Genomic DNA, 24,188 nt, shown 5'->3' with positions numbered 1-24,188 from the left:
GTATTTACTGAATACCAAACATACATTTAATGTGGTTAACTTTCTTAGTAGTGGTGTTGTGGTTAAAAGATAAGCTATTTTATTTAATCAGTTTACAGAGACAGCTTTGCTGGATTTTCATTTATTTGAAAGGTATCAGTCATTGCAAATTATGAATTTAAACAGAAAAGCTTTCCAGATGAGTGGATGTGTATTTGGAGCAGATGTCTCCAGCGTGGTCAAAACGTCCTGAAATCTGAATGTGGCTCACAGGGTGAGCGTCAGCAGTATAGGTCATGTCTGTAAATTAATTGCATTGTTGTTATTCCACTCGCTTCAGATCATTAGTATTCCTTTTACATTTTTATTTCAATCTAGCCTTTTATTATATTGTAATTTGACTAGCAAGGGAAAAAAAATCTATGAACTATCGACATCTTCTGTTTTCTGAAATGGAATGTAGCCTTGACAAATTCATTACTTTCGTTATATTAAGTGTTGCCAAATTGATGTTGATAACAAATTTCAATTAACATCCCCATAAATTGGTTTGAGAAGTATTACACTCAGTTATCTCATTGCAGTGATGTAATCATCTGTCATATAAACCCAGACTAGAAGAACCATCTTTACCATTGATTATTTTTAAAACCATAACCTTCTTTGAACCTTTCATAAAAAATGTAATCCTTGAGATGGATAAATCTTAAGCATAGTAGACTTTTTTTCTGTTTATAATACTTCCATTGAAATAATGCTAGCGTAAATAAACCTGACATCTAGCTCTTCTGAATGTTTCTGTTTATGACAAGTATGAATGAAGCCTGGTAGCTTTAGATACGTATCATTCCTCAAGCTGTTTTACTACTCGTGAGGAGCAGAGAGGGGTTTGGCTGCAGTGATTTTCCTGTCAGAAAGTGTTTCATCCACATTTGCTCCTTGCTGGTTAAACCGCTCATATTCCTTCATCATTTTGTGCTGGTGATCACAGATGCCGATAAAGACATGCCGCCATCTCCAAACGCTTGTTTATGAGGGCATAGGGTGGAATAAATAAACCCAGTATTCCCACCCTGCCGGAAAATCCAGATTAAAATTGTTGTTGTGTTTTGGAAAATAATGTTTTGGTTTTTTTACTGCTCATTAGCTGGATTAAACTGACGTGCTGGACCTGGACCTGGACTATAAAAACTTTTGAAATCTCTTGTTAAGAAATTCAAGATGGGCAAGTCTAATCATGTACATGTTTTGTTTCTTATTATTTAATATTCAATATTAAAATACTAATGCTTCTACTAATAGTAATATTCATCATCATCCTAAATTAACTTTTTAATTTGACAGCCTTACCTGTAACAAACTAGCTACCTGCTATTGTAGCCTACACCAACTGCTGATCAACAGTTGCTAATGAGTTGCTTATACTAATTAATGACCATATTAAAGCAACTAATAACCAGCTTGCACCAGCTAATGACCACCTTCAACCAACTAGTGACCTTATTAAAGCAACTAATAACCAGCTTGCACGAGCTAATGACCACCTTAAACCAACTAGTGACCATATTAAAGCAACTAATAACCAGCTTGCACGAGCTAATGACCACCTTAAACCAACTAGTGACCTTATTAAAGCAACTAATAACCAGCTTGCACCAGCTAATGACCACCTTAAACCAACTAGTGACCATATTAAAGCAACTAATAACCAGCTTGCACCAGCTAATGACCACCTTAAACCAACTAGTGACCATATTAAAGCAACTAATAACCAGCTTGCACCAGCTAATGACCACCTTAAACCAACTAGTGACCATATTAAAGCAACTAATAACCAGCTTGCACCAGCTAATGACCACCTTAAACCAACTAGTGACCATATTAAAGCATCTAATAACCAGCTTGCACCAGCTAATGACCACCTTAAACCAACTAGTGACCTTATTAAAGCAACTAATAACCAGCTTGCACCAGCTAATGACCACCTTAAACCAACTAGTGACCATATTAAAGCAACTAATAACCAGCTTGCACCAGCTAATGACCACCTTAAACCAACTAGTGACCTTATTAAAGCAACTAATAACCAGCTTGCACCAGCTAATGACCACCTTAAACCAACTAGTGACCATATTAAAGCAACTTATAACCAGCTTGCACCAGCTAATGACCACCTTAAACCAACTAGTGACCATATTAAAGCAACTAATAAACAGCTTGCACCAGCTATTGACCACCTTAAACCAACTAGTGACCATATTAAAGCAACTAATAACCAGCTTGCACCAGCTAATGACCACCTTAAACCAACTAGTGACCATATTAAAGCAACTAATAACCAGCTTGCACCAGCTAATGACCACCTTAAACCAACTAGTGACCATATTAAAGCAACTAATAACCAGCTTGCACCAGCTAATGACCACCTTAAACCAACTAGTGAACATATTAAAGCAACTAATAACCAGCTTGCACCAGCTAATGACCACCTTAAACCAACTAGTGAACATATTAAAGCAACTAATAACCAGCTTGCACCAGCTAATGACCACCTTAAACCAACTAGTGACCATATTAAAGCAACTAATAACCAGCTTGCACCAGCTAATGACCACCTTAAACCAACTAATGACCATATTAAAGCAACTAATCAACAGCTTGCACCAGCTAATGACCACCTTAAACCAACTAGTGACCTTATTAAAGCAACTAATAACCAGCTTGCACCAGCTAATGACCACCTTAAACCAACTAGTGACCATATTAAAGCAACTAATAACCAGCTTGCACCAGCTAATGACCACCTTAAACCAACTAGTGACCTTATTAAAGCAACTAATAACCAGCTTGCACCAGCTAATGACCACCTTAAACCAACTAGTGACCATATTAAAGCAACTTATAACCAGCTTGCACCAGCTAATGACCACCTTAAACCAACTAGTGACCATATTAAAGCAACTAATAAACAGCTTGCACCAGCTATTGACCACCTTAAACCAACTAGTGACCATATTAAAGCAACTAATAACCAGCTTGCACCAGCTAATGACCACCTTAAACCAACTAGTGACCATATTAAAGCAACTAATAACCAGCTTGCACCAGCTAATGACCACCTTAAACCAACTAGTGACCATATTAAAGCAACTAATAACCAGCTTGCACCAGCTAATGACCACCTTAAACCAACTAGTGAACATATTAAAGCAACTAATAACCAGCTTGCACCAGCTAATGACCACCTTAAACCAACTAGTGAACATATTAAAGCAACTAATAACCAGCTTGCACCAGCTAATGACCACCTTAAACCAACTAGTGACCATATTAAAGCAACTAATAACCAGCTTGCACCAGCTAATGACCACCTTAAACCAACTAATGACCATATTAAAGCAACTAATCAACAGCTTGCACCAGCTAAGCTTACACCAACAAATGACCATCTTAAACCAGTTGATGGCCATCTTAAATCAGCTTAATCTAGGCTATGATCATCTTAAACCAGTTTAATCCAACTAAAGACCATTTTAAACCAGCTAATGACCACCTTAACCCAGCTTACACCATTTGTATGACCGTTATAAACTGCTGTCTTAAACAAGTTTACACTAGGTAATGACCTAGTGACCTAGTGGGCCATTGCTTGAACCTATTAATGACATCTTAAACCAGCCAGAACCAGCTAATAACCAATTACCATGTTCCTAGGCAAATTTTCCTAACAGGAAAATATAAACAAAAATACAAAAATGCTTTTTTGGGGGGACCTTTTTCGCCACTCGGTTTCCCTTCAGACACGGGAATGCACTGACTGTTGAGTGAAAATAAATAAGATGTGCAGAAAAGGAATAGAGATAGCCCTTCTAAGGGTGCATAGAAAGAAAGAATGGGAGTTAGATAAGCTAACCTGCAGCGGAGATGAAGCACAGAATGAGAATGAATGCAGTGCTCTGACCTTGTTGATCGGGCGAGGACGGATGAATGCATTCGTGATGGAGGTGAAGGGGATTGGCAGTGGAGAGAGAGAGAGAGACAGGAGGAGTGGAAGAGCAACTGGCCAAACATAGCACACATACTCATGCATTAGTGTAGTAATCAGTCCCCAGCAGGGTGCATTGAGAGAATTGAATTAATTCCACATGCAGACTGTACTTTAGACACAGACGCACACACATGATTGTAGTAGATGCTACATACTACAGGCATCCCCTGGTGATTATGTACATGACAGATAATACTGAACGCATATTCTCATCTGCTTTGTCCATGTACAACAAATACAGTTGTTGCATCATTGTGCAATGTACACTGTTAATGGAAGCTGATTAATGCAAATTGATTTTACATGCCTCAAAAATCCATACAATGCATGAAAAATCCATTCAAATAATGGAAATAACTTACTCGATGGCTAACTTAAAATATCACTTAGTGTAGACCTGAAATTCACTACCTATTTATTATTTTGGTATATTGTTTTATTGAATACCCACAATTAATTATTTAATTGTATCTAATTTACATATTCATCATATTATGTTTTTTGTTAGAATGATTCGTCCCTTGTCATAATTACATTTTAACTGCCCCCCCCCCCCAAAAAAAAAATAAACATTAAAAATTGTGACAATCAAAATCTATGTAAAAGTACTTTAACCTTTTTGATTAAATTGTCCATGCTGAAAAAAGTGTTAATAAAAAAAAAATAATAATTCTTACAAACCCCAGATACTGTAAGTAAAAATTATTTGAGGTGAGGGTTGCCATATATTATGCATAATGCTAATCAATCATAAATTATGATTTACATAATGCCATAAAAAATAAAACAATAGAGTTTTAATTTGCTTTAGTTTTTTTTTTTTTTTTTTTTGGGGGGGGGGGGGGGGGGGGTCTGTATTCATTTGATCATAATAGAGGAACATAATAACAGAGTAAAAGTACATTAATATAGTGAAAAAAGTCTGTATTTCTATTTTATTTTAAAATGTAATTTATATATGTGATGGCAAAGCTGAATTTTTAGCAGCCATATATATTATATTTATTATATATTTTTATAACTCTGTATATATTGCTGAATATTACATTTCTTTCAATGAGACATATATATATACTAATATTTACCCTTTTATGGCCACCATATTAAACCTTATCAGTCCAAAGTTATTGCAGTCACAAGCCTACTGCAAAATCAGCACCATCATTTACATTTTAATTAAGCTCAAATCAAACCTAATCAATCTCTCAGTAAAGCAAGTGAATAAACACGCCACTTCAATCTTATTGGTGGAAGGGAACATGATGACATCTGTATTTTTCTATTTTCTGGTTGCTGTAGACGTCTTTATAATTACCTTCTCATGCTGATCACAGATTTTACATGCCTTCTGAATGATATAAAAACAGTCTGGAAAGCAATCAAGTGCCATCAGGCACCATGAGCTTGTGTAATATATCCAAAGGTTATGCGGTGTCATTGCAGGAGATGAATCCAAGAGTGCGAGTCAGAGATGCCGTGAAAGAAATTTACATTCATAACTTCCGGTATGCATCATTCTGAGCCTTGACAGGGATCAAAAATCCTCCTCCACTGTGCAATAAGCAGAAAGGCTTTGTCAGCAGGTTATAGCCCACTGCAATTTTCTGCTTCCTCACTGTAGTTTATCACCTGATCCCAGCCGCAGTTTTTCTGTGAACTTCACCATGCTTTCGTTCAAGCAATCTATAGAACAGTCACTCAACCGATCATTTAGCCAAAAATGGGCATGACACCTAGTCACCTCAGAGGTGCTAATCTCTTTTCCTCCTCCTGTCTTTCTTCCTCCCATCAACAGGGGCAGATGTGATTAATTTTGATGGGCAGGGGGTGATCTCTTACCGCTTCAAAATGAAGAAGATGAAGATTTTGAAGGATGTGATAGCCCTAAAGTTTAAAACATCAGAGAGCGAAGGGGTGATTCTTCACGGAGAGGGGCAACAGGGTGACTACATTACCTTGGAGTTGAGAAGAGGCCGGCTACTGCTGCAGATAAACCTCGGTAAATCTTATATGGAGGCCTAATATCTCCTCTGTTTATGGTGAACTTGAGTGTACCTTGGTGTGTATTTTTTATTAATGTGCTGCCCTAAGTATTTCTTCATGTTATGTATATACCTGCTGTCTTCTGTTATTTAATTGATTGTTTGATCCTCATTGATTCTTTGGTAAGGATAGTTCACTCAAATAAATTAATTAATTAATTCTGTCATGGTTCTTTCCCTCATACAATCAAAAAAACACAAACAAAACAAAACAAAACAAAAAAAGTTTGGGGTTAGTAGGACTATTTGTGGTCCCACTTTATATCAAGTGGCCTTAACTACTATGTACTTACATCAAAAAATAAATACAATGTACTTACTGTGTTCATATTGTATTGCAACCCTTTTTTTTTTTTTGTGCTGCTATTGAGGTGGGAAACAGGTAAGGTTAGGGACAGATTTGGTGGTATGGGTAAGTTTAAGGTTGTGTTAAGGTGTAAGGGATTGGTCAACGTGTAATTATACGTGTAATTATTACAGAAATTAATTACAGATGTAATTATGTGCAGATATTTTTTAATATAAGTACAATTTAAAAACATGTATGTACACAATAAGTGCATTGTACCAAATTAATAATTAAAATTTAAATACATAGTAGCTAAGGCCACTTAATATAAAGTGGGTCCCTATTTGTTTTATTTATTCAAATGTAAAAAAAAATAATAGTTTACTTAGCAAGGATGCAATAATTTGGTCAAAAACATAAGACATTTATGTTAATGTTTGTTACAAAATAGTTTTATATCAACTAAAAGCTGTTGTTTTAAATGCTTTATTCATCAGAGAATCCTGAAAAAAATATGTATCACAGTTTCCACAAAAATATTAAGCAGAACAATGGTTCACAACATTGATAATATTAAGAAATGTTTCTTGTGCAGCAAATCAGCCTATTAGATTGATTTCTGAATCATGTGACGCTGAAGACTGGAGTAATGACACAGCAATGAAAATTCACCTTTGCTTTCACAGAAAATATGCATTTCAAAAAATATTAAAGCAAAAAATTGGTCAAATGTAATAATATTTCACAATACTTCTATTTTACTGTATGTTTCATCAAATGAATGAGCATAAAATACTTATTGGGAAGTCGTGGCCTAGTGGTTAGAGAGTATGACTCCTAAGGTTGTAGGTTCGAGTCTTGGGCTGGCAATACCACCCTTGAGCAAGGCACCGAACCCCCAACTGCTCCCTGGGGGCCGCAGCCTAAATGGCTGCCCACTGCTCCGGGTGTGTGTGCAATCTGAATGGGTTAAATGCAGAGCACAAATTTGAGTGTGGGTCACCATATTTGGCTGTATGTCACTTTCACTTTTTTGTTTTTCCACTTATTTCTAAAATATAAAAATCTTGCTGACTCCAAACTGTAGAACACAAAAAGAAGATCGTTTGAAGAATATTTGAACTGTTTTTGTCCATATAAGTCAATGGAGTCCAAAACCACACAGGTTTCCATTGACTTTAACTGAATTTTCCCCAGAATAAGAAGTTTGGTACAAAATGAAGGGTGAATTTTCATTTGCGTGAACTATCCCTTTAATATCTCATGGACTCGCTGAAAAAATCTAGCAGGGGGGAAAAGAAATACTTAAAGACTGTTAAACACAAAACCCATTATCTTTCTTATCATGAGGGCATAAACATCTCATATGCAGTGTGATGAGTGCAGCGAAGGTGAAGATATTGTGTTTTTGATATTAACGATGGCCTCCCATGTCTAATAAACTATAGGAAGTAATCAGTACGGCTCCATCCTGGGCCATACATCTGTGACTAGTGGCAGCCTGCTGGACGATCATCATTGGCATTCTATAGTAATTGAGCGCTACAGGAGAAATGTCAATTTCACCCTTGATCAGCATACGCAGCACTTCCGCACCAATGGGGAGTTTGACCACCTTGACCTGGACTATGAGGTAGGACTGAGAAAGTGAATGATTTATTGCTCTGAACTTCATTTAACAGGATGCTAAAGCCCAGAATGTTTCACCCTATAACAGGTAGTTAAATTTTTTTTTTTTTAATTCATCTCACAAGGATGACAATGAGGAGGAAATGCTGTGAGAATTCTCAATTTAAATAAGCATGAATTTAATTCTTGTCCAAGCTGATTTGTAGTGTGATGTCACACCAAGACATTTTGTCCCAGGGAGGTTTGCACTGTGCTAAACCTTGTTTGCAGAGGGATTTTTTCAGCACAGAAGGTTTAAAATCCGCTTCTTCGCACAGGATTAATCCACGCTGATAATGTGTAACAGGATATTAATGTTATCAAACAGAAATGATGCGTATTAACAATAGCTGTCGAGGAATGTATATTGGAATGTAATTGATTTTTAGTGTAAAGAATATGGTCTGAGGGCCAATACTTATCTATTCAGACGCTCCTGGCACTGTTGGATGCTACAGAGCTGGTTACAGCTCAGTCGGTCTAAGACAAATTGACCCCAATTAAAGTGAAAGTGTCTGATTAATTGAGCTGAGAATGGATCCAATCCAGTGAGTCGTTTTCTGCTGGAGCGCAGACAGCATTTACAAACAATTGCATTTATTGATTATTTGGTAACACTTTAGAATAAGGTTCCATTAGTTAATGTTAGTTAACTACTTTCGTTAACATGAACTAAGCAAGAACAATCCTTCAGCATTTATAAGTCTTAGTTCATGTTAATTTCAACATTTACTAATGCATTATTTAAATCAAAAGTTGTGGTTGTTAACATTAGTTAATGCACTGTGAATTACCATGAACTAACAATGAATAACTGTATTTTCATTAGTTAACATTAACGAAGATGAATAAATACAGTAATAAATGTATTATTCATTGTTTGTTCATGTTAATTAATACATTAACTAACATTAACTAATGGAACCTTTTTCTTAAGTGTTACCGATTATTTTGTTAAAGTGTTAGTGTTTTTTTTTTCTGGGGCTTTGTTTGAAATTTCTTGAATAATAGTACTTACTAAGCAACTTTTAATAGCTAGATACTATCTGATTTTACAATTATGTATGATTTTAATCCATTGTTGCAAGCTTAAATTTTTTTTTTGGCTGTGCCTGATACAGCAGGATGTGTTTGTCTTGCTATAATAGTCTATTTTTGCTGCACTATGAAATACATCAGGAATCTGGTTTTGAGTGAACTTCCTACGAATAAATATATTTATGAAGCATTTATAAAGTGAGTTAAAATGTCTCTGGCAGGTATTGCATTAAAATCACGCTTTTTATTCATGTATTTATAATTGCATAATGATTTATAATGATTTTAAAATGAGTTATTAGTTAATTATGAACACCTTTATAATCCCTTTACAAAGAGAACCTTAATGTAAAGTGTTACCAAATTAACCCTGTATATGCAAAAACATGTTTTTAGCATAAAAATGGCGTTACTCATATGCATTTCTAATGTGAAAAAAATTTTGTGCACAATTTACTAGATGAAGGAGGTGACTCAGTTTACCAGCCATTTTACTCCACTCTCTTGTTTATATTGCTGTGTTGGTCTTGGAGGGTTGCAATGTTTTGATACTGTTTTTCTGACTTATGTCTGATTTCTTTTATTTTATTTATTTTTTTTTTTCATGTAGCTGACTTTCGGAGGAATGCCTTATTCTGGGAAGCCAGTCTCAGGGGGTAGAAGAAACTTCAAAGGCTGCATGGAAAGCATCAACTACAATGGAGAGAACATCACTGACCTGGCCAGAAGAAAAAAACTGGACTCTTCTAGTTTAGTAAGTTTTGTGTTCCCTTTTCAATCATCTCCACAAACCACATCTGGCTGATAAGAGTTTTAGTGTATACTTTGCCGTTCATGACAGTTCGGTGCAAATGTAACACATTTAGGTGGGTTGTTTTCGTCTGGAGGATTTTGTGGAGGTGTATGACCATGAAGAACTGTGCAAGGTTGACACTTCAGAATGTAGAGCGGTTCCAACGTGATATTGATGGAGCTTGCATTTTACACCTCATATCTATGCTGTATTTATCCATTTCATTTGTTTCAACGTGCTGATAGGAATGTTAATCCTCTACACAGATTTGATGACTGTTGTCAGCACTGATAATAATCAAATTTCCACTGCCTGTGATTATACAAAGAATGCAATAATTGCAGATTATATCTGATAAGCATATCAGTGTTCTGTGGTTCATTAATGGAACCACAAACATGAAGAGACACAATGTTTGTTTCTGATGAGAATTGCAGTCGTATCTTTGCCGTACAGTTACACTAGCACATCATGTCACAGAACATCAGACAAGCATTATGTTAAATAGAAATATGTCTGAATTAGTAGAGTTGGGGTACTCGAACTTGGACTCGGACTCGAGTCCGGACTCGAGTCCAATTTTGAATGAACTCGGACTTGTCACGCACTCGGGTGAATTTGTACTCGGACTTGACACAGACTTGAACATTTTGGACTCGGAAAATATTCCGAGTACAGTCGAGTCCGCGTGTGTAACAATAAAACCAGCATAAAATTGAAATGATAAATTAATGAATGTCTCCCCTTCTGTCATTTTACTGCAACACACCGGCAGGCAGAAGTCTCCTGCTTGCAGACGAAACACACGCACCACTCACTGGATATCAATGTGGATTAGTGATGGGAAGTTCGATTCTTTTCCGCGAACCGGTTCTTTCGGACGGTTTGATTCAATAAACCGGTTGAAAAAAAAAAAACAGTTCACCGGATACATAATCCATTGCGATGTATTTGGTATTAAATGAACTTACGTTTCGTCAGATTGCCCTTCATTCAAGCCCTCGGTTTACCCGCACTCATAACATTAGCAGAGAATCAGTTCAGAATCAATCACCAAAAGAATCAGTTCGGTTCAGACGCGCTGTGAGTCAGTCGGCTTCATGCTGAATCACGCATGCGCAGTATCATCAGCTCCTCAGTTCTCGAATCGGACGCGTCCGAAAGAAACGGTTTTCGGTTCAGTTTACTGATGATCTGAAAACAGATACAACCGGTTCTTGACTCGAGAACGAGAATCGCTCAAAACCCGGTTAGGAAAATCTGACAGGGTAGGATAAAATGTCAGGACACCGGCACATGCTGCAGTTCAGTATCATCAGCTGCTCTACTCGTGTCCATGTTCTGTTTACTACAAACTCAGTTTGTGAATCTGTCATCATTAACTATAAATACAGTACAGATATTTCATAAATCATCCCTTATTCATATTAAACATGGAGTCTTTAGAGTCTTAATTATTGTCCAACTTCCCTGAAAACCCTTTTGGCCCATACATAATCTACAATATACAGATTAGAAACATGTAGCCCCTATCTTAAAAAAAAAGAAGTATATATATATATATATATATATATATATATATATATATATATATATATATATATATATAGTTTTATCACACTTTCCGATGTTTAACAAAATTCTATAATAGCTGATAAGGTTTATGGGAATGCTGCAATGAATCGCTAAAAATTACACGCATGCGCAGTATCATCAGTTCATCGGTTCTCAAATCGGACGCCTCCGAAAGAAACGGTTTTCGGTTCAGTTTACTGGTGATCCAAAAAACGATGCAACCGACTACCAAAGACAGAAGCAGCAACCAACAGATGCTGCACAGCTCAGCATTGCAGGATTTGCAAGACCAGACCTGACCAAACAAGCAATGCAACTTTATGATGCAAGTTCTCCAAGACAACAAGAAATTCATAATGTCATCATTAAGGATCTCCTCATTGGCTGCACTTTACCTCTGTCAAATGTGGGGGAGAGGCATTAAATAACTGAAATGTCATCTTTAACTGGAGGACAATATAGTGTGATACAATAATAAAATAGGTTCATTTGTATTTTCATGCACTTGTAATACAAAAAACCTTTGAAACCTTTTTGATAGGAAACTAGTTCTGTTGACATAAAATAAAAATGTTCAATGGCAATGACTAGATGTAACAGTGGTATTTTTTTATTACATTTTTTTATTGCCATTGGTTTTAATGGGTTGAAAGGTTAAAATATTAATAGAATGTAAAAATGTACAATACCAATTTATAATCTTTTTTAATTTAATTACTTTCTGGACTCGGGCGGACTCGACCTTTAAGAACTCGGACTTGAGTCCAACTCGGCCCCTTTTGGACTCGGACTTGGACTCGATGTTTGTGGACTTGGTCTTGACTCGTACTCGACAAAGGTGGACTCGGACCCAACTCTATGAATTAGATTCATGATTTTGTTCCAGAGATTTAGTTTTTGACAAATAAAGCAAATCAAGTTTGTACTGCACTAAATGAAATCTAAAATGAAAGCTCTATCATTATTTACTCACCCTCATGTCATTCCAAGTCTGCATGACTTTATTTCTTCTGCACAAAAGAAGATATTTGAAAGTCAGTGAACGTCAGTTAGGTCCAAAACAACACTGGACTCCTTGACACTCATTGTACAAAAACCACAGAGACACATTGAAAATATCCTCTTTTTCACTATAGTTTGACATTGCTCCACCATAGACAGGCTCTGAATTGTAATTCATGTCTGAAGGATTATGTTCAAGGTTAATAAAAGACATCACATGAGCGGAGGTTCTGTTATGAAGCACTGAGGAAGGCTGAGTGCACTTTTCTCTTTCATTGTAATGAGACTGATTAAGTTCTCTGTATTTGAAATAAGTCTCAAGTGCATTTGGTGGTTTAAAATTACCATTTAGAAGGACGTAGAGCTAAAGAGTTATGAATAACAGTCCTTGTCATTGCTTCCATGTGGCCCCTTTTCCAGCTTAAAGTTCAGAAATCGACAGCGTGGTTGGGAACATGCTGTAGCAGCATTTTAAGGGATCTTTCTTTAAGCCTATGTTCCACATGAAAGGTCCTCAACCATTTCAGACACAGATTTATTTTCGAGTTACTTTATTTTGCAGCTTTGTACATTTATTAAAGATGTTGCATACGAGAAATACAATATGCAGTGTGTTACATCAAATTTGATGTTGTACAGAGACATCTCTTTTCTGAGAAAAACATTTAAAAGTTCTTTGCTGGCTCATTTTCAGCGCAACCTGACGTTCTCCTGCGTGGACACGCACACGTTCCCCGTCTTCTTCAATAGCACCAGCTTTCTGCAGCTGCCAGGGAGGAGGGACCACAATATGGTGTCTGTGAGATTCCAGTTCCGTACCTGGAACCCCAGTGGCCTGCTCCTGTTCAGCTCCTTGGCAGATGGAATGCTAGAATTGTCTCTAAACGATGGAAAAGTCACGGCACACATTAACGTCACTCAGCAGAAAAACTTGCGTGTGGACATTGCATCAGGTGAGCTGACATTCTTCCCACACAGAGACTCAATGCCAGTTACATGAAGATCTCATAAGGTTTCATCAGCCCCCTTTTTTTCTGGCAAAGCAGCGCCTACTTGATAATTTACTTAATGTTTCAATGTCATACATTTAGATGCTGTATGATCAATCAGCACTAGTTTTAGCAATATGGTAAAGTTGCATCATGTCCCAAAGTTAAACTCTAGTGCTCAGGTTTCTCTTTTACAGCTTAAATCAGACATGCTGTTTAATATTTTTTTTGATACTTTGATAAATGTTTTTTTAGGATTCTTTGAGGAATAAAACATTCAAAAGAGCAGCAATTGAGATGTAAATCTCTTGTAAAGACTTTAAAGGTGCAATGTGTAATATTTACAATTATCTATTTACAGAAATGCAATATAACACATATATATATACACACACATATACAGTAACTATGTTTTCAGAGATGTATAAAGACCTTTCTTAATGAACCGTTAAGTTTTTATTACCTTAGATTGAGTTATTTATATCTACATACACAGTGGGTCCCCTTACATGGAAGTCGCCACCATGTTTGTACAGTATCCCTAAACAGACAAACTGCTCTACAGAGCGCGGTTTGTCACTCTGTTGTTTTTGCGAATAAAACACTGACACAATGATACTCAAGTAAATGAACATTTGCAATAACATTGATTTATTGAATAAATAAGTAAATATAATTCCTTGATTTACCTTTGTAAAGAAATCTCATTGCTCTCTGCTGTCTTTACCGAAGACATCTTTACCTGTGCCGGCCACCGTAGCTTCTCTAAAGGTAGGGGTGAGCGGGGGACTGTGCCATTGGTTGCAATTCACAACCTCACCGCTAGAAGCTGCAAGAATTACACAGTGCATCTTTAATCCATGCAAAAAAGAAAAATACCAAGTTTTGCTGTCGATTAATAAAGTATTGTAAATAGAGTATATTTTAGTTGGGTATACATTTTTTCTCTGCATTTCTCTGAAGTATCTTAGAATGAATGTGGATAATATATTCTGGAAGAACTGGATGAGAAATTAGTTTATATTTAAAGGCTAGTCTTCATCTTAATGAAATTGTCCTTTTTTGTTGACTTTATAGGTGTCTTTGTCAGTCTGAAGTAGACACTTGCCAAACTCCTGTGCTAATAGGCCATTAAGAGAAAGGGTAGCTACTCTACCCTTACAGTGTTAACAGTGTTAACCTCAAGGCTAATTGGGCTCCACCTCTATGGAATTCTTTATCTCTTTTAAGAAAAGCCAATTGTCTCATCATTGAACTCTAGCATGGAAGAGTCAGGTAATAACTTGATGGAGTTCTATGCATAGTAAGTGCTCGGTGATGGCTATGAGATTAATGTTGTTGTCTGACCCAGGCTAATAGGTCTTCAGGATCTGAAAGTTCGATCCCATTTCAGACTTGAGCATGTTATTGGATTTACTGGATCAATCGTAGACTTTATCAGTGTATTGATATGGGCTGTCACTTGTTCTTCTGTACAACAGAGCACAATACAAGAGTAACCATAGCTCTATAATGAATCGGGTTGACTGGACATCATCCATTTGTTGTCTAATAGATCATATAATTTTTCCCCCTTCCATCTTGGAATTATTAGATAATTCATCAGATATAATTGTAACCCATGCACATGTTTTAGAATTCCTCTCAAATCCTTTAAAACTTCATTGTTAAAACCTTATATATTAGGCAGGTTTATACGTGTGGCTGCATGGCAGGGGTTTTCTTGTTAATCTGACATCTGGTATTAGAATGCAAATTGAGTCTAGTTTTAAGTGCTTTTACTTTTTTTTCGCCATCTGCAGAGAATCGTTACCTTGACAAATTAATAAATGATTGCCTTAGTCATGCTTCTTGAATTCTTTAATTCTGTGGTATAGATGCTGAATTGAGAGCATTCATGATCAATCTACCTTCATAAATAGCTGATAAGGTTTATGGGAATGCTGCAATGAATCGCTAATCCTTATAGCTTCAAATTCAACAATCTACTGCTAGTTGTTTGTTAAACCAATACGGCAGACAGTGATTCTGGTTCCTTAATTATTCCATTTACAATTGTTTTAGAACATTTAATGAAGAAATATTTGGAAGTGTAGTTCTTTTGGCAAATTATAAGATGCTTTTGTGTCGCCCAAAGGATTGGTTTTGTGTTTTATTAAACTGGACTGTAAAGACAAAGGTGGTGGATTCCTAGAACCCTCTGGACATATATATATTGGCAAAAGGGTCAACAAGTGCTAAGCATCTCTCGGGGAACTCCTTCAAGACTGTTGGAAGACCATTTCAGGTGACTACCTCTTGAAGCTCATCAAGAGAATGCCAAGAGTATGCAAAGCAGTAATCAAAGCAAAAGGTGGCTACTTTGAAGAACCTAGAATATGACATTTTCAGTTGTTTCACACTTTTTGTTATGTATAAAATTCCATATATAATTCCACATGTGTTAATTCATAGTTTTGATGCCTTCAGTGTGAATCTACAATTTTCATAGTCATGAAAATAAAGAAAACTCTTTGAATGAGAAGGTGTGTCCAAACTTTTGGTCTGTACTATATATATATATATAATGAAAATGTTACAAATTACATCATGGTCTTAAACTAAATATAGAGTAACAAAGTAAAATCACATTAAACATTCCCCAGATATGAGACCATAACCATAAAGTACAAGCACAGCCAAATCACACTCAACCAATTCACATCAATTTATAGATTAATTCACACAACAGTAAATAAACCATACAAACCTCACAAGTACACAATCATCCAGTTGAAACAGTGTGGGGTGACCAAACAACTACATCGATTAATAATCGGATCTCACGGTCCTCCGAGTTCACTTGACAAGACAAGGGTTCAAAAAAGAGAAAAAAGAAAACAAACAAAAAGAAGAAAAAAAGAAGAAAAAAAGAAAAGGAAGGGGAAGCCAGGTCACTATCCCAGTCGGCTATCAATGATCACACAGACATGTTACAAGTGGTGACTCTTCAGCTAAAACAGAAGGGAACATGATATAAACAGCAAGTCTTTTATGAATGTTCACATGATAAATCAATAGTTTACCCATCTGATTGTTAGCAAATTAGCCCTTCCGACATCAGACTACGATTGATAAGCACAGCCCAGGCAGCATATTAAAACAATCAAAGTGCATACAGCCAACAGCTCAACCCAACTTTAATAATTGTTTCTCCATGGCAACGTATCCAGATGCAACAACGCAGTGATTGGCCAATGCTTGCCCCTGTAGGGCTCAACTCAAAGTTCCATAACGCTGGGAAAATCAAAAAGCCAGTATTCAAGATTGCAGCAACAGCCACCATTCAACACGCTCACCAACAATGTAGGAAGCATTCCTTATACACACACACATACACACACAAACACCAATAGCTAACCTGAATCTAATTAGGCACTTGCCATTCAGTAATTGCAAACTGCAGGTTGTGGCCACATTAACTAGGCAGCTATTCCTATTCCTCTTTCATAACAAATAATTTCATAATTCTTGTGAAAGGTATGACTCAACTTCTGCCACTGTGCTGTTCATTATAGTGAATGGGGTTTCTCCTAAAGTCCACAATCATCTACACAGTTTTGAGCTTGTTAAACTCTAGGTTGTTAAGGCTGCACCAGACAGCCAGCTGCTCAACCTCTTGACTGTAAGCAGGCTTGTCACTGTCCTGGATAAGGCTAATGATGTAGTGTCATCTGCAAACTTCAGAAGCTTGACAGAGGACCCAACCCTGAGGGGCCCAAGTCCTGATGATGTGGCTGTTTGACATGAACTTCCCTAGTCTCACTAGCTGTTGCTTATCTGTCAGAAAGCTGGTGATCAACGGACAGATAGAACTAGGGACCGAGAGCTGGGTTAGTTTGGTCTGGAGGAGTGATGGGATGATGGTGTTGAAGGCCAAACTGAAGTACACAAACAGGTTCCTCACAGAAGTCCCCGGTTTGCCCAGATGTACCTGTGTGCTCGATAAGCAAACTGCAGGGGGTCCAGTAAAGGTCCATTAAAGCCCTTCAGATAAGCCAACACCAGTCTCTCAAATGACTTCATGACCTAAGATATTAAGGCAACAGGTCTACACTTATTCAGTCCTGTGATTTTGATTTTTTTTGGAATGGGTGATGGAGGAGCATTTGAAGCAGGCAGGGAGGCACAGCTCCAGTGATCTGTTGAAGATCTATGAAAAGATGTGGGCCAGCTGGTCAGCACAGGTTTGTAGACACTTGAAGAAACAGTGTTTGTACTGTATTTTTCTGATTCGCATTGAAAAGAACTGATCATAAGTGTCATTAGTTCAGGAATCTGATTACACTGTATGTTTTTGATTTAATGAAGAGAAACGTTTATAAGAGAAAAAGAACAAACTCATAAGAGTCAATTCGGGGATCAGACTACACTGGTTGTATGTTTTTGATTTACTGAAAAAGAACTGTATATCAGAATCATTTGTGTGGAAAAAATACTGCATATTGCACTCTATGCTTTTGATTCATTAAAAATCAGTTTCAAGTTGTAGATTCAGTAATGGTGTTGCGGCACAACTAAGTATTGCAAGAACATATTTTAGTATTCTATTCTATCCCCAACTGTTACGTCTTTCGGTTCTGGTTACTGAAAATGAAACAAGTGCTGCTGAACATTAATCTATCCTTTTCGTAATGATGTTGGATAGGAGACGGATCCAGACATTGTACAGGTCAGTAGGGTCATACAGTAAACTTTCATCTATACTGTGTGATTTTTTTTTCCTGCTCAGCTTGTTGTTCTTGTTCAGGTTAAAGGTCCATTCTGCTTCTCTTGAGCTGCAAATTGGCTTTGGTAATGTAGATGAGGAGTCTGATAGTTCTGTAAATTAGCGTAGTCTTGCTAATAGGCTGTAGTTAAGTCAAATTCCAGAGGGGACACTTGAGTAATTGCCATCTTCTTACTTTTGCTTACTATTTCAGCAATTCAGTGAATTTTCGGCCTACTGATTTAAATGCATTGAAACAAGTTTTCATCATCTTTTTCTTCAAGCACTGAAGATTAACGGCCGTTACTTTAAGTTAATTGGCATGTCATGAATGATTCAGTGTGGCGAAACCATTTGTAATGGGTGGGAATGGTACCATGTTAGGGATTAGAACTTCTTCCCGAAATGATTCAAGATGATTCATACAAAACATATCTGACAGAGTGTTTCCTTAGAATGGAATCTCTCATTAATAGCCAAATAATATGAAAATCCCACTTTTTGTTTAAATTGAGAATTATCACGATCGTATTGACATCTAGTGCTGGCAAGTTCCTCAATGTTTTTTAAATGTTTTCGAATTAAACATGAGGAATCGGGTGAAGATATGTTTGCTTTTCTTTGTTTTCTGCTTATTTACTAATGGACCCAGTTAGAGTTAGTCAAACGCTGCAGTTTACAGTAAAATTGTTAATCATGATAATGATACTGTCTGGGAGCGTATGTTAAATCTTAGCATCTTAATGTTAATGTTAATGCTCCAACATGTCAATGGTTTAAAATATGGTTCCTTTACACATTTGTTTTCCTTTTAATCGTTAGTGCCATTATACCTTATAAGAAAAAACTAATAGGTATTCAGAGCATTACTGCACGTTCAATTACAACCAAAATGGACAGGGCAAATTAAAATTGCCAGTGATTTTCCACTCATGAAATGTAAGCCTGTGAGAACAACACTGACAAGTCATGTTGCTGACAGTTTGATGAATCGCACCGATCACAGACATGTCCCATTGTGTTAATGGGATAAGTTGGAAAAAAGCTTCAAATCGTCATGCTCGGTGGCATTTGTTTTGCTCCTTATATGCATTCAGCTGTGGCTCTTCCCGTGGCTTCAGCCAAAGTCTGATACCTTTAAGGAATGTGAACTTGGAAGACTGAAAGAACTGCCAATTGCCTCTCTCCTCCCATCTCTCTCTCTAGTACTATATCATATATTGATTCCGCTTGTTTAAGTGAATCTGTTTTCTTTGAAATTTATGAAGCCCTTGAGCACTTATGAATTTGAGTTGTATCTGTGCTTCTGTCTCAAATATTTGCCCCACCGAGGTAATTTGAGAAGCTTTTCAATCCAGGCGGAAGGCAATTTAGCAAGCTCATAAACTGGGACAATATAACATTATAATCATAGTGAGGTATAGTGTTTGCCCTATGATTCCCTTGGGGGATCTCCATTATTGCAGTATATTCCTATTCAATATTGAACTTTCAGCCTCACAAAGAAAGTTATGGTGAATGGACATTTGGGTTTATTACTTGCTATTTATTACCACACTGGAATGATGGCGAGTTGTGCAGATTTCTACAGACTTGTAGCATACATTCCCTGAATCTCATATGTTCTTTATTGAACATTGAGGCTATTTTGACCATGCTTTCATCTTTTAGTAAGAATATATTACTGTCAGCTAATTTTTTATCAAATTAGATCTATTCCAAAGAATTCAAGTGATCAGCACAGAAATGCAGCTTTATGATTTCTGCTTTGTAAATATTATCAATTGTATTTTCAAAAGTTTGGAATCTGGTGTTTTTTAATCAATACTTTAATTCAGCAAATATATATATATATATATATATATATATATATATATATATATATATATATATATATATATATATATATATATGTATGTATATATATATATATATATATATATATATATATATATATATATATATATATATATTATATTAAGTAGAGCAACTGTTTTCAGCAATTTATAATGATGATAAGAGGAAATGTTTCTTGAGCACCAAATCAGTAAATTTGAATTATTTCTGAAGGATCATGTTGCACTGAAGTCTGGGGTAATGATACTGAAATTTCAGCTCTACATTACACAAATAACTTACATTTTAATATCTATCAAAATAGAAAACAGTTATTTTAAATTGTAATACAATATTAATGTTTTGATGTATTTTTGATTAAATCAACACAACCTAACAAACTATTTCAAAAACATGAAAAATCTTACTGGTACTGGTCTTACAATAAACTTTTGAACTGTATTGTACTTTAATCAGATTTTTTTATGTGATTTATTTTTGGAAGGAAAGTCTAAAATATCAGTTGTTGACATTATATATATTTCAACTGAAAATTGTTTACCAAAATTGAAATAAGAATATGAAATGTTAATTAAATGTTTTTTGTTGTTGTTGTTTTTCTTTTATGCCACCTTTTATGAGAGTTGATTTTTATTGTGTTGTTTTTTAATGCTATTATCACTTTTAACATTTTGTTCAGATGGTCTGCTTTTCAATTCTATCAATTCATCTAATGATTTTCATTTTTTATTTACTCAACTGTAAGTTTCATTGCATATATAGAGGCTTTTGTTTATCAGTGAGTTTTCATGAAAGTTAACATTCGTTAAAAAAAAACAGTGAATTAAAAAACAAAAAAAAGAAATGTGGAATTATCTATAGAAAACCTTGTGTATTATCCCTGTGTGCTCACAGTGTAGGAGATGTGATCACACAGAGTATTTAATGCCTGCTTTATAGCAGATTGGTTTCAAAGGCTTGTTTTGTGTCTACAGTGTCTCCATTTCCAAATGATGGAGGAGTTTGTCCATAGACAGCAGAATAGATGTGAGGCTGCCATTCTTACATTGTTAATTTCCTGTATACTCTCATGCTCTGAATTCCAATTTAGTGAACGATCTTGATGGATGTTCTGCAATAATCCATTGATCTTTCAGGGATGTTTGTTCACAGTGGGTCTCAAAAGCTGCCCTGAATCGTTCTTTACCAGCTTCTTTGCTTTCAGACTACTTCTTCCTGTTTGCCTTCCTTCCTCCTCTTCAGCCAAAATGAACAGATGTCTCACACAGCCTTTTTCAACAGGGAGAGTCATTTTTTCTGTTCCAAAATCTCAGTGAGCTGCCTACAGAGGCAGCATTTTAATGCATCATCAGCACACTTCCGGAGTGAAGGCTTTTCCGGGCAGAAACACATGTAGACAGAGGGAGAAAGTAAGCTCAATGAAAAGTATTCATTATTTTAATTTATAATATTTTCCACCAGATAATGTTTTAATAATTTATTTTCAATTTAGTACAATAATATCACAAATACTATAACTTTTGTCATTGTTAAGTATTGCATTCAAATATATTTTTGTAATTATAGTAATCACACTTTATTATTATAATTACACTTTTTGACACAATATGATTAGCCTTTAAATATGTATACTACAATATAAAACTTTGGGTCAGTTATATTTTTTAAAATGTTTTATTTATTAGGCTCATCAAGGCTCAATTTATTTGGTTAAAAAAATACAGTACAATCAGTAATAATGTGAAATATTATTACAAATGAACATAACTGTTTTCTATTTTAATATATTTTAAAATTTGATTTATTCCTGAATTTTAGAAATCATAAAATGTGGTGCTCAAGCAATATTTCATCTTATTACAGATGTTAAAAACAGTTATGCTGCTTGATATTTTTGTGGAAACATATTTTTCAGCATTCTTTCATGAATAGAAAGTTTAAATGTCCAGCATTTATTTAAAATAGACATATAGTTTGTAACAACAACAAAAATCTTTACAGTCACTTTTGATTCATCCACACAGAATAAAAGTATCATTTTATTTAAAAAAAATACTAATCAGTCATTTAAAGGGTTCAGTGATGGTTAGGATGCCTGTGTAGACAGTAGGCAGCAAGGCATTGGTATTGGAACAGAGCTATTATGTCTTTAGCTCATTCATAATTTACAGAAGATCTGACACAGGATATCTTTTGTTCATTACTTTGCCAGTTTTCAATAAGTCTGTGTGAGATCTCTGTTATCTTAGCCCTTCTCACTCTGATAGTGTCTGTTACACTGTCTTCTGTCTTATAGCTCCGTGTCTAGTTAAACACTGCAGGCCATCCTTTTACCAAGATGAAAAAAAAACAGCTATGAAAAGCTCAAAGCCTTGACCTGTGATCCTGCCTTAATCGTGTCCATTTTCCAGAGGAAAATCAGGAGGTTTGTCTATTTCAGAGCCAGTGCCATGGTCACATTTTATCAGTCAGAAATAAGCAGAGTTCCTCTCTCTCTAGTTTTTCTGTCCCCGTCAGGGAGGTGATGGCCTAAAAAATCAATGTGATCTGTGAAGGTGACTGGGAGCAGAGCATATCAGGTTTATCCCGCAGGCTTCTGCTGAAATTCTCCAATGATCTTGACATAGCACATAACCTTTGACATCTAGATGTTCCTTTATCATCCATTTTATGTCTCTTCTTCAGTTGCTTAACAGCAACTTTTTTATTGATATTTTTATGTGGGGAAAAAACTGCTCATATTAGTAGGAAAAAGTCAGTATGGTGCATTGTCATATAGTTTGATTTAGTATTAGTATTTAGTATTTCTTAAATAAATATGATTTATCCAATCTTTCCCTCAGTCCATTTGCAGTAGTCGAAAGAGTTTAACAGCAATGGATGGCTGGAAATATTTCTGTTTCCTCAAGGATGAATGTGTCAAGGCAATCGGGTGGTCGTGTGTATTTTACATCACTCACAAAAGCCTCTGTAAACAATCATGGCAAGTCTGAGCTCCGTGCCCTGGAGCCCACAGGCTGTGCCTCAAGAAAAGGCCAAAGTCAAGACACAAAGCAAACAGTAGCTTGTGCCAGGTCAACCTAGAGGTATGAATTAAACAGGATGTGGTCTTAAACTGCTTAGACAAATATCAGTGGGTTTTCCATTAAAAATAGCCAATGCATTGTCAAAACAGAATTTGTATGCCCACTTAGTGGTAAGGTTTCACCAGTTATTTTTTTGCATTAATTTTTACTCCTTTTCTGGAGTCATAGTAATAACAGTCCAATCATGGAACATGGGCAATTATTCTATTCTATTATACTTTTAAGTGCTGTTGCTTAGACTAGTGTTCAAAAGATGTTTGAAATTTGTTTGAAAGAGACTAATACTTTTATTCATCAAGTATGCTTGTATTGAAACGCTCAGTACATTGCACTTTATTCACAAGACTCATTGCGCTATTGAATTTTAATTTGAAAGCACAGTTTGTGTGTATTTTCTATTGCAATTTTGCCAGTACCTCATTTGAAAAAGTCCATCAATGAATTAGACACTAAAGCGCATGCAAAATTGGTGTATCACTCACTCTTACTGAATTTCCTCCAAAGATTTTACCTGTGACATTTGTAGAAAATCAGAGTTGGACCTCCCTCGGATAAGTCATTAATATTCTTCTGAGGGCTGGACAGAAGAGGCATGATACATATTTCAGCACCTCTCTCTTTATGTTTAAAAAAGGGGCTTCTAAGACAATTTCAGACACTCTGCTATCAAAAACGTATTCATGGAAAAGCAGAACCTTGAAGTTCCTGCTCTCCCAGGAGCACTCTTTCCTGGCAAAGCCTAACATTAATCATGGCTTGGTGTCTGTGAACTTCTGAGTAGTGAGGAAGCAGAAACTTTCCCAGCAATCCTTTTTGATGACATTATTGCATCTGGGGCTTCTTGGCTTGAGTTGCAGAGAGCCTTTCGCAGCCCATAGTCAAATATCAGACTTACCATGATGACAAATAGAGCTGGAGACTGTGCATCCCTGTAACTGCATCTCTACCTTTGAACCCCATATGAGGATGCTCCTGCTTTTTAAAGGACACCAAGTCCTTCAAATGTCATTCACACTTAAATGGTGTTGTGCGGCTGGAATTCTCCAGACATTTATTAAAATTTGTTTGGGCAATG

At 36.0% G+C, this 24,188-nt stretch overlaps 1 protein-coding gene across 1 annotated transcript in view; it reads left to right on the top strand.

Annotated features, from left to right (window-relative positions):
- LOC128013067 (contactin-associated protein-like 2) overlaps positions 1–14,523 on the top strand; it is a 27,004-nt gene extending 12,481 nt beyond the window's left edge. Inside the window, exons 2-6 of the mRNA XM_052595794.1 lie at positions 5,823–6,026; positions 7,807–7,991; positions 9,675–9,818; positions 13,129–13,387; positions 14,501–14,523. Coding sequence (XP_052451754.1) covers positions 5,823–6,026; positions 7,807–7,991; positions 9,675–9,818; positions 13,129–13,387; positions 14,501–14,523 — 815 coding nt within the window. The remainder of the gene's footprint in view (positions 1–5,822; positions 6,027–7,806; positions 7,992–9,674; positions 9,819–13,128; positions 13,388–14,500) is intronic.
- The last annotated feature ends 9,665 nt before the right edge of the window (positions 14,524–24,188 follow it).

The sequence above is a fragment of the Carassius gibelio genome, chromosome B24 (genome assembly GCF_023724105.1).
Source record: "Carassius gibelio isolate Cgi1373 ecotype wild population from Czech Republic chromosome B24, carGib1.2-hapl.c, whole genome shotgun sequence".
NCBI classification, from domain to species: domain Eukaryota; kingdom Metazoa; phylum Chordata; class Actinopteri; order Cypriniformes; family Cyprinidae; genus Carassius; species Carassius gibelio.
This window is presented reverse-complemented; position numbering and strand designations above follow the sequence as displayed.